The sequence below is a fragment of the Podarcis filfolensis genome, assembly GCF_964270895.1.
Source record: "Podarcis filfolensis genome assembly, chromosome: 13".
NCBI lineage: Eukaryota > Metazoa > Chordata > Lepidosauria > Squamata > Lacertidae > Podarcis > Podarcis filfolensis.
The window spans coordinates 24,398,428-24,409,169 of record NC_139615.1 but is presented as its reverse complement, the minus strand read 5'-3'; the positions used below and the strand labels follow the sequence as shown (position 1 = coordinate 24,409,169).

At 40.4% G+C, this 10,742-nt stretch overlaps 1 protein-coding gene across 1 annotated transcript; it reads left to right on the top strand.

Annotated features, from left to right (window-relative positions):
• The first annotated feature begins 5,139 nt into the window (after positions 1-5,139).
• LOC310746683 (olfactory receptor 6F1-like) lies at positions 5,140-7,206 on the top strand. Its single transcript, XM_083580664.1, has one exon. The coding sequence runs from the start codon at positions 5,155-5,157 to the stop codon at positions 6,088-6,090; it is 936 nt and encodes a 311-aa protein (XP_083436790.1). The 5' UTR covers positions 5,140-5,154; the 3' UTR covers positions 6,091-7,206.
• The last annotated feature ends 3,536 nt before the right edge of the window (positions 7,207-10,742 follow it).

Genomic DNA, 10,742 nt, shown 5'->3' with positions numbered 1-10,742 from the left:
GGGAGCCACTTTAACTGGAGATTGATTGGGGCTTTGATAATTGTATAATTGGCGAATTAATTGTTATTGTTATAATTTTGCGATTATTGTGGGTGTATTGGAAAACTAATAAAAATATTTTTTTAAAAAAAGAAGTTCATTGCATTGAGGTTCAAGAGAAACATTTATTATATGATAATAAAGGGTATTGAAATAATGCCACAAATAAACTCATGGTGAAGAACCTCTGGACAGAGGGGCATATGAGGCCTTCAGTAGCTTGAATCTGGTTGTATGGAAAGGATATTTCCCCCTCCTAGACCTAGTTTCCGCAATGGTCATAGGGTTAGTTGTAATATGTCCAGGAAATCCCAGACATGTCCTTTTGGGCGCCTACATGCCCACCTGGGCAATTTTTTTACAATTTTAAGCAAATGTCCGGGTTGGGGGAGGGGAAAAATTGTGTGTGCATGACTGGCTCTGTCTCTGTTTTGAGCTCTGTTTTGGGTGTCTCAGGCTCTATTTTGGGTTCTGGCACATGTGGCTCTGGGTCTGTTTTGGATTCTGGCATGAGCGGGCAAGCTAGAATAGGCTCAAGCACAGTGCAGGGGTTGAAAACTGATTGATTAAGCACTGGAGCAGCCCTTGAGTAGTTTAGAGACAGAAACACAAGGAAATGGGAAGCTGAGTGTGATGAGTTGTATGTGATGGAGTGGGCCACCTAACGCAGCATTAGTTCATCACTGCTTTATTAGGGTTGCCATATTCCCAAAAGTGAAAATCCAGACAAAGTTGTTGAGCCCTAGCTTTATTTCTCATTTTAAATATATGAAGCAGTAGTTCTAGTGGAATAATCATGTGTGTTTGTTTGGTAACTGAAGCATTTTAAGCTTCCTTTTTCATTCACAAGGCTCCCAGAGTAGCTAGCAAAGATCAGCAGTAATAAAGTCCTTGCCCTTAGGTTTGCAGTATGTACATTATATTTTAAAAACACTCTCGAAACTTCACTTGAACCTTGTGTATTCATGGTTATGTGTGCTCTTGATTTTATTGGGACAGTCACACTTGATCCTGTTTATACTGTTTCAGAATTTAACCCCTACAATATTTTGTTGCTCATCCATACTTGTCCTCTTATTATTTCTGGATTTCTTTTCTTGGTCTTGATCATCGCATCTCCAGATATCCTTTGCCATGGGAAATAGGTTCAGGAATCAACGGAGTGTTGGGTGAGATACTCTCCACTGGGAGAGTGGTTTGTTAGCAGAGAATCATAATGAAGAAAGCTCTTTCCACAGCAGCTACCTGCCTTACAAGAAAGCAAGTGTATATTGTCCAAAAGGCCTTGCACATAGCAAGTTGATGGGACAAGTGTAGGGACAGGTTTACACTCAATATACAGAGTAGGAAGGGCCCTTGGAGGCAGCCGAGTAGGAGGGGCTGTTAACTCCTGAGTGCCCAGAATGTTTTTGTTTGAGCAAGGACCTTTTATATCAAGAAGTCCTTGCCCCACCATCCAGGTGGGGTTAAGAAGGGAGAAGACAGTTAGTAATCCCACATGAATACCTGGGCAAAATCCTGCAGCATGCTCACAGTAGTGTATTTGGAGCGCATATGGGTATTACACGTACAAAACGGAGAGTGGCTCAAAATTTTTATTGGCCAGGCATGGGGAAACAAATAAAACAATATTGTCTAGCCTGTGACATATGTCAGAGAAGAGGCACCGGTCAAGACAAAACAAAAGCCAAATTATGCCCCTTGCCTATCATATCAACCCCTTTTCAACGGTTAGGGGTGGACCTGATAGGGCTATTGCTTAGGGCCAGCAGGCGGGGAAACAGATACATCCTCACCATAGTGGATTACGCAACCAAATATCCAGAAGCCATTCTGTTGCAAAATATTGAAATGGAAATGGTGACAACCTCTTTAATTAACTATATGAGTAGGTTGGGCTTTGCCAGTGAAATAGTCACTGACATGGGTTCTTCTTTCACATCAAGACTAATGAATAGACTATGGGAAGTGTGTGGTATTAAGCATTTAACATCAAACCTTACCACCCTGAAACTAATGGATTAGTTGAAAGATTTAATCGCCATGTAGGAATCTTTGGCAGATCCACCTCTGGGTGGGTTGGTTTTTTCACCTACTACTTATTGAATAGCTGGGTCTTGGGCATTAGATGGTCTGCTGTACTGTTAATTAAGTTAATATGCTATTTTATTCATTCATTTTTGGCAGGAAGGGGAGTCGTTGTGTTTCAACCTGGTCACCCCCTTAAGGCAGGTGCCACACAAAGGATATAGTTGCTCAAGGGGGCCTTGGAGTCAAAAAGGTTGAAAACTTCTCCCCTAGTGGTTACAGTTTGTTCAAGTTTGCTCCTGCTCCTGTGTTTTCCCTCTGCAAGGATTTTTAATAGTGCACCAGGGAATTATATGCAATTCAAACAAATTGGGTGTTCAAGATGCATTAAAAAGTCCACTTCAATGGGATTGAATTATACCTTAAGTGACAGATTGCTCAGAATTGCTCCTAGATACTTGGTCTGTCCTTCAAATCCCTTGGTGTATTCCTAGACTCTCTGTGTTGAAGGATCTGTGGGAACACAGCTAAGCTTAAGTTATCTAAGGGATTTCTTTTTCCTCCATAGGTGTTTAAGATTTGACAGGGATATATTTTCAAAGCTGAGGAAATATCTGAAAGGCACCATGGCTTTTAATAAGATAAATATTGCTTATTCAACTGCATTAATTTCAGTTACAAACAGCTGTGCAGGACAACATCCTTACCTGAATTTTTAACTGGGTGAGTAGAAAGAATAAGACAGCCAATTAGTCGTTGAAAATAGTAACAGTGGAAGAATAGTATATATCATAAGTAAATTGATACAAAGAGAGCAGTAGATAGTTGGTAAGTGGCTCTATTTTTGAGTGTGTTTCGGAATATAAACTTTGAGAGAATTCAACTTTATGTATTCTCCTGAAGCAGTTCCAGCTTCCTGATAAGGCAATGGGCCATTAAAGGGAACAAAGGATGTGGATCTGTACAAGACAGAAAATGGGGCACCTTCTCCATTTAGAAAGACAAAGTATTTGATTAGAAGTGATGTGAGCTAGAAGTGATATGAATGTTAATGGCATGAACCCCTCCACTGTAGTCTCAAATTGTGTGTGTGTGTGTGTGTGTGTGTGTGTGTGTGTGTGTGTGTGTGACTACTGCATTAAAAATAAATTAGTGAAATTGAACATATCATTTTGTGATGGATAAGTAAAGAGTACGTTATGAAAGTCAGTTTGTATATACTGTATAAGTGTTCAACTTCATCATATTATGGCAGGAACACATTTTCCCCTCCCTCCAATACTACTTTATAGCAATTTAAACAACGGGAATTTTTTTATTCTATAATATCATTCACATGCTTTCTTTATTTTTCAAGACCTTTTAAGATTTTGTTTTTAAGTTCCTGTGGCATGGTTGGTGGTTTTATTGTGCACATTTTGGTTCTGTGCTGCGTGTGGTGCTTTGTAGTGTGTTTGTTTGTGTGTTGGGAGGGGCAGTGATCTCACTTTCATGATACTTTGTGTTTTAAAGCTTATAGGTTTTATTTATTGTTCTACACTAAGTTTTATTGTTTTACTTTGTGGACTACATCATATATGTGATGATGTACCTCATAAAGAGAATGAAAAATGATATTCTTTCCTTCTTTTTAGAGGCATATGCATAATGTTGAAATCATTGTTGACAGAGGCTTTTTAAAAATCGAATTCTAATTTAACTTTATTTAATCTATCAATTGGAAGGAGAAGGCATGTAGCCTGAGGTACTCCATGCAGCTCAGGTGGCTTCAGTGGTTTGGCATGACTATGGCCAGGTGCAGCTGGTTTGCTGCCTACCACCATTCCTAGATTGGAATAACCTAGGATCAATAACCCCTGCTGTAGTAACCTCCCAAGCAGAGTATTGTGACTTATTCCATATGGGACTGCCCTTGAAGATAGTCCAGAAGATGCAACTGGTAGAGCAAGCAGCCACTAGTGTCCTAAGCAACATGAGACCCAAACACCTCAAGAGTACCTTCCCCCTGTGTCAGCCTTCCAGTGACTAAGGTCCAATGGGAAAGCTATTCTTGTTGTCCAACTAACGGTTTAGGCTCACAATATAGTAACATGGAACAAAACTTTATCTGTAGTCATAGCCCACTTAGGGAACACACACTATTGGTCTGTTTGATGATATCAGTAGAAAAAGGTGATAAAGTGAGGTCTAAAAAGAAGTCAAAAGCAAGTAATAAATAAATCAGTGAGGGTACTGGGTGAGCCTCCATTTGGAAAGTATTTCGTTAGCAGATAGCAACAATGAAGAAGGATCTTTTCACCTTACAAGATAGTGAGAGTCAGTGATATTGTTCTAGAAAAAGAGGTGCTGGAATTCACTATGAATGCTTCCCTCATTCTCTTCAAATGGCGATGATGATCTTAATACTATTATGTATATAGTACATTAACTGATTTACCCCATGAAATAATAATATATTCATATATACATCTGGAACTTAGCTCCCAGATGCTTTTCTGGTCTGGTACAATCAGCATTTCTTCCCACAGAGGGGCTTAATCATGGAACTGTACCATGAAGACTATGCAGTATACAATCATTAGTTTAGAGAAATGGGCAAATCTGTCTTTATATACATATCTCCCAAGGGAAGAACAAAAAGAGGCCCTACAGCATTCTATTTGCAAATAGATTTGATGTTGCTTCTATCAAATACACGAGTGATTGTAGAGAAAAAGACTACTTTTGGAATTTATTTGTTTGCTTGTTTATATTCCTTATTGTGAAGCAGTTGCCTTTGGTGATATATTTCTGTGTGACTTTGCATTTTGCTATTATATCACTACCCTTTCGTTTCGTTTGTTGAGGAACTCAGTTTGGGCAACTTCCAGGTTTAAAAAAGCCCCAGTCAGAGTATTGGGGGGGGGGGGGGGAGTCCTGACAGATAACAGGTTAATGGGAAAGGGGCAGGGGCAGGTTCATGTTGGAGATACACACACCCACACACACACACACCCACACCATCACATAATATAATATTATATCATTTCCTGGCGGATAAAGAATCTGTTAATTTGGCTATTTGTTCGAGCAGTTAAAAGAAGATTGATGGGAAATACAAATGAAGGATCGCAAAATGGAACAAAAGTGATGGAATTCATCCTTCTTGGCTTCCCGGGATCTCAGTATTTACAGATGTCCATCTTCATGCTCTTTCTTATCATGTATGTAATGTCACTGCTGGGAAATGTGGCCATCATCATTCTGGTAATAGCAAATCGTCGTCTCCATACTCCCATGTATTTCTTCCTATGTAATCTCTCCTTCCTAGAAATGTGGTACACTACAGCTTCTATCCCTAAGACTCTTGCCATCTTTCTGGGGAGGGGCAGAAGCATCTCTTTCACTGGCTGCATCCTTCAGATGTACTTTGTGTTTTCCTTTGGATGCACAGAATACTTCCTGCTGTCTGTCATGGCTTATGACCGATATTTGGCCATATGTGATCCCCTGCACTATAGCACCATCATGGACAACCAGCTCTCCAGGAAGCTGGCAGCTGGCTCCTGGCTATGTGGTTTCCTCATTATTTTTATACCGGCCTTTCTAATCACAAGATTGTCTTTCTGTGGGCCCAGTGTGATCAATCACTTCTACTGCAACATTGATTCCTGGATAGTTCTTTCCTGTAGCAATACCTATGACATTGAGATGGCAGCTTTTGTAATATCCATCATTGTCATATTGGGCTCCTGTCTGATCACCTTTCTTTCCTACATATGCATTATCACCACTATCCTACGCATCCCTTCTGTACAAGGTCAACAAAAAGCCTTCTCCACATGCTCGTCCCATCTTGCTGTAGTGCTCATTTGGTATGGCTCCACCATCTTTCTTTTTGTCAAACCTTCTAAACGGACATCCCTAGAAATGACCAAAATTGTCAACATCTTGAACACAATTGTTACTCCATTGCTGAATCCATTCATCTACACACTACGAAATAAAGAAGTGAAGGATGCAATCAGAAGTTCATTGCATTAGGCTTACGGTCCCAACTGCCTTAATGGAGGCATCCCCCACAACAGCTGGTGATCGTCAATGAACAAAAAACAAGGATGACAGAGGGTAAATCATCCTTGCAAAGTGCCCACAGGGACAGGGGAAATGGGCTTCACTCACAGTTCATCTTGGTACCTGGCTTTTGCATGGAATATGGGAGGCAGGGATTCGCCGAGTGCAAAAGCACTTCACCTGGCGAAACCCCACCTATGACGCCATTACGAAGCAGAGGTTCTCCATTTAATTGGATCTTTAATTGGCTTTAAAGTACAGGCGCGTGATGCAAAAGGGTTGCAAAAACATACTGCCAAATATACCAGCTACATGGATCAAAGGTTTGAATTGAGATAAGATTTTCTTTGGCATGAGAGTCAAATGGGGAAAAGGAAGCCATAGTTTGTTTATTCTAAGTTTCTTTTATATATTCACGATTCGGCAATCTGGAATAGAAGATAAAAATATATTTACAAGTGAGGAAGGGACATTGGAGTAATGTTGATATTAACAAGCAAAAATAGAAACTGTGTGTGATTTGAAATGAAGAAAGGAGGGGAGGGGTACCTCAAGTATGACTATTGGAAACACAGAGTAATCCTCCTCACCTCTGCTTAAAAACAACAGACAAGGAAAAAGAGACTGAGATTTATGTGTGCTACAGATGGAATGTAATCTAAGATAAAGTTTAATTGGGCCATAAATCTCTTGCTGTGAAAAGAATGCTGCAGAGATTCTGGGAGTTGGAAAGGAGTATTAAATCTTCAGCATGTTCAGAAATTGCCCACCTTTTCCTAAGCCGGGGGGAAAATGGTGACATGTTTTACTAGTGAGACAGAACGTGTTTTAGCAGACTAAGGGCCGTCTTTACTCAGGGTTCCAAGGGGTGTGGGGCACCTGGGCTCCAAATTCTGGGGTGCGCCGAATGTATACCTACTGTATATGGTCCCTCTCGATCGGTGACAGTGAAAAGCAATGGAGCGAAAGAATCCCCCCCACCGCTCTGTTACTCCATAACACCAAATACTCCCAAAGAGTCAGGAAAGAAAAGCAAATATTTCCGCTGCGTCGTTACAGGTGAGCTATCCCCCCCCCAACTTTGAGTTCACCTCTTCCCAAAAAGGTCAACAACTTTGGCTCCCCCTCCCCCAAAAAGCTCAATAAAAGTTAATTTGGGGGTGGCTAAAGTAAACTTGGGGCCGCTGGGCAGTTTTTTGTACCCTGGCGGCGCATATGCTAAAGACGGCCCTGAGCAGACTGTTCTCTGTTCTGAGACATCGAAGCAAGGGATGGAGAGATAAGACCTCTGAGAAACTTCAAGATTCAATTCTGCCCCAAGCCATGATGGGAGAAAACAACAGCTGGGAAGTGAAAGAGACAACACACTATATGGACAGAAGGAATCTCCATGGATATAACAGTTTTCACATGCAGGGCAGAATAAAGATAATAGTTTGAGTTCCTCACTTGAAGCTTTATAAATTTATATATTGTAACATCACAAATGGAAATCATTAATTATGTAGCTGTTGACTAAAGGATTATTATTGTAACTGAAATGTAACTGACATTAATTTAGATTATGAAACATAGTGATATAAGATTGGAAATGCACCCCAACTATCATGTGGGGAGCCACTTTAACTGGAGATTGATTGGGGCTTTGATAATTGTATAATTGGCGAATTAATTGTTATTGTTATAATTTTGCGATTATTGTGGGTGTATTGGAAAACTAATAAAAATATTTTTTTAAAAAAAGAAGTTCATTGCATTGAGGTTCAAGAGAAACATTTATTATATGATAATAAAGGGTATTGAAATAATGCCACAAATAAACTCATGGTGAAGAACCTCTGGACAGAGGGGCATATGAGGCCTTCAGTAGCTTGAATCTGGTTGTATGGAAAGGATATTTCCCCCTCCTAGACCTAGTTTCCGCAATGGTCATAGGGTTAGTTGTAATATGTCCAGGAAATCCCAGACATGTCCTTTTGGGTGCCTACATGGCCATCTGGGCGATTTTATTTTACAATTTTAAGCAAATGTCCAGGTTGGGGGAAGGTAAAAAAAAAAAATGTGTGTGCACGATCGGCTCTGCCTCTGTTTCGAACTCTGTTTTGGGTGCCTCAAGCTCTGTTTTGGGCTCTGGCACGTGTGGCTCTGGGTCTGTTTTGGATTCTGGCATGAGCGGGCGAGCTAGAATAGGCTCAAGTACAGTACAAGTGTTGACGACTTGTTGATTAAGCACTGGAGCAGCCATTGAGTACTTTAGAGACAGAAACATAAGGGAATGGGAAGCTGAGTGTGTTGAGTTGTATGTGATGGATTGGACCACCTAATACAGCATTAGTTACTATGGCTAGGATTTGAAACTGAGGCTCCCTGACTTCATTTTGACTAGAGGTAGTGGAGGGCAAAACAAGAATTTTTCCCCTACAAAGAACATGCTTTGTACTCTACTTTTTCTTAATCTGTGAGTTGAATAAGAATGCAAGAAGCATTATCAGAACGTTGACTGTGTGATGGAGAGAAGAGCATTGTGTAGAGAGGGATCATATACTATTTCTGGTGGATGATTGGTTTGTTGGTTTCCCTTGTCTTGGGTAATTCCAAACTCTACTCTCCCTTGCTGTGCTGTACAACAGCAGATTTGTCATCATCTCCCAGGGCACAAGATGCTCCTTGCTTTCGGAAGTTGATGAAGCAGTAACTAAGCTTCCAATTTTTACTGTTGTTTGATATTAGAATAGTGGAATTCAACAAAGCTTACTCCCAAGTAAGTATTGTGCATAGATGGTAGTCATGACACATGGCTGATCAGGGATATAGATCCAGGTCTCCTCCAACAATTTCCAAGATGCTAACAACCCCACACTACATTTTGGAGTCCCAGTTGGCTACAGGGTTTGTTATGATGAGCTCCTAACTTCAAAATTCACCACTACACCACTGGTCCCTTATTATCTAACCAAAGGGAATTAAAAAGTGACAGTTCTGAATATGTGACAAACACATTTTCTCCAGCATTTCCACTGGGAATACCTAGCACTTAATGAATAACTACTTTCCTGTTTGGTTATTAAGAGGACTATAATGAAAGCTGCTGCTTCTCAAAAATCCTTGTGGATGTTCAGTGATAACTGTCAAAGGATACTATAAATCAAATCAGAATAGATAGAGTCTGGGATCCAGAAGTCTGAGTTTGGATATGCCTAAATTGAAGCCTCTGAGGAAACTAAATTACCATTCAAAGTAGACAATTTTCATCTTGGAGATGCTGCTCATAGGATTGCCAGAAAAATAGTGGTCTCTGTGTAGAATGAAGATTGTATTGTATTAAGGATGGTTATTTTAGTAATCTTTCTGCTGGAACTATTTCCTTTCATGGTATGTCAGGCTCACATAGCAAAATGCAGGCTCCAAGGTCCTCATCGTCCACTTCACATCTATCATCAGCCAGGAGATTTCATCATCGGTGGCATTGTTTCCCATGGTGGCTTCTTATCCACTTCAGCAACATTCATGGAGGAACCTCCACCAGTACTGCCTGAAGAACTTGTGTAAGAACACAGCCTCTCATGATCAATCCCAGAGCAGCAGCTTCAGAACAATGGCTGATGCTGCAAATGTCAACTCAGTTATCTTTGATTTAAATATAACATACTGATCTGGAAACTCACATGAATCAGCTGTGAATAAAGGGAGTAACACAAACTCCAATTTATGGGATATATACTAAGAAATATTGAATACAGTGAAAATATACTAATCCCACAATGGAAAGAGCTCCATTGTGCTCTTTTAGGTTTAGTTCTTGGTCGGGATGTATAGATTAACAGTCTAGTAACTTAGCAGTAAACCCAGCTGAACTCAATATGATTAACTTCTGAATAGATATTTAAATGTCCCAAGTGTTGAAGGTGCTTCTGAAACAATCTGCAACTCTCATTCTAGGGTGGTGCCGAAAGCTTACCAGCACATCCTGGCATTGACATTTGCAGTCAAGGAGATCAATGGATGCTCCCACATTTTACCCAATATCACCTTGGGCTTCCATATCTATGACAGCTATATTAATGCAAGGAAGACGTATCTTGCCACACTGATACTTTTATCCAAACTGGAGAAATGTGTCCCCAACTATGTATGTGATACTGAAAATAATCTAACAGGGGTTATTGGGGGACTCGATGCTGAAATCTCCTTTTATGTGGCAACCATTTTGGATATCTATAAGATTCCACAGGTAAGACACTTATGGGCAATACCTCTATTAGATTGCAAAGTGGAAAAGAAGAGGCTAGGTCCACAGCACCAATTCAGGGTGTAGGTCCCCCACTCCAGAAAAGATCCTGTTATCCCAAGCATTCCTTGTAGGAGAGGGAGCTTTCTAGTATCCAGCCTTTCATTTCTACGATGCACTTTAATGACAATATTGCTTTGCAGTAAATTTGCATGGGAGGGGAGAATAATTCATTCTCTATTTCAACCCCCTCCCCTTTCCAGGAGACTGATATCCCAAGGTCCACTGGTGGGATAATGGACCAGCTATGTTTGGGTATGCAGCATTTTCTACTTAGTGAAGAAGGAATGTGCATTCAGTGGGAGGGGGGAAGCTTTCAAGATTCAAACACAGG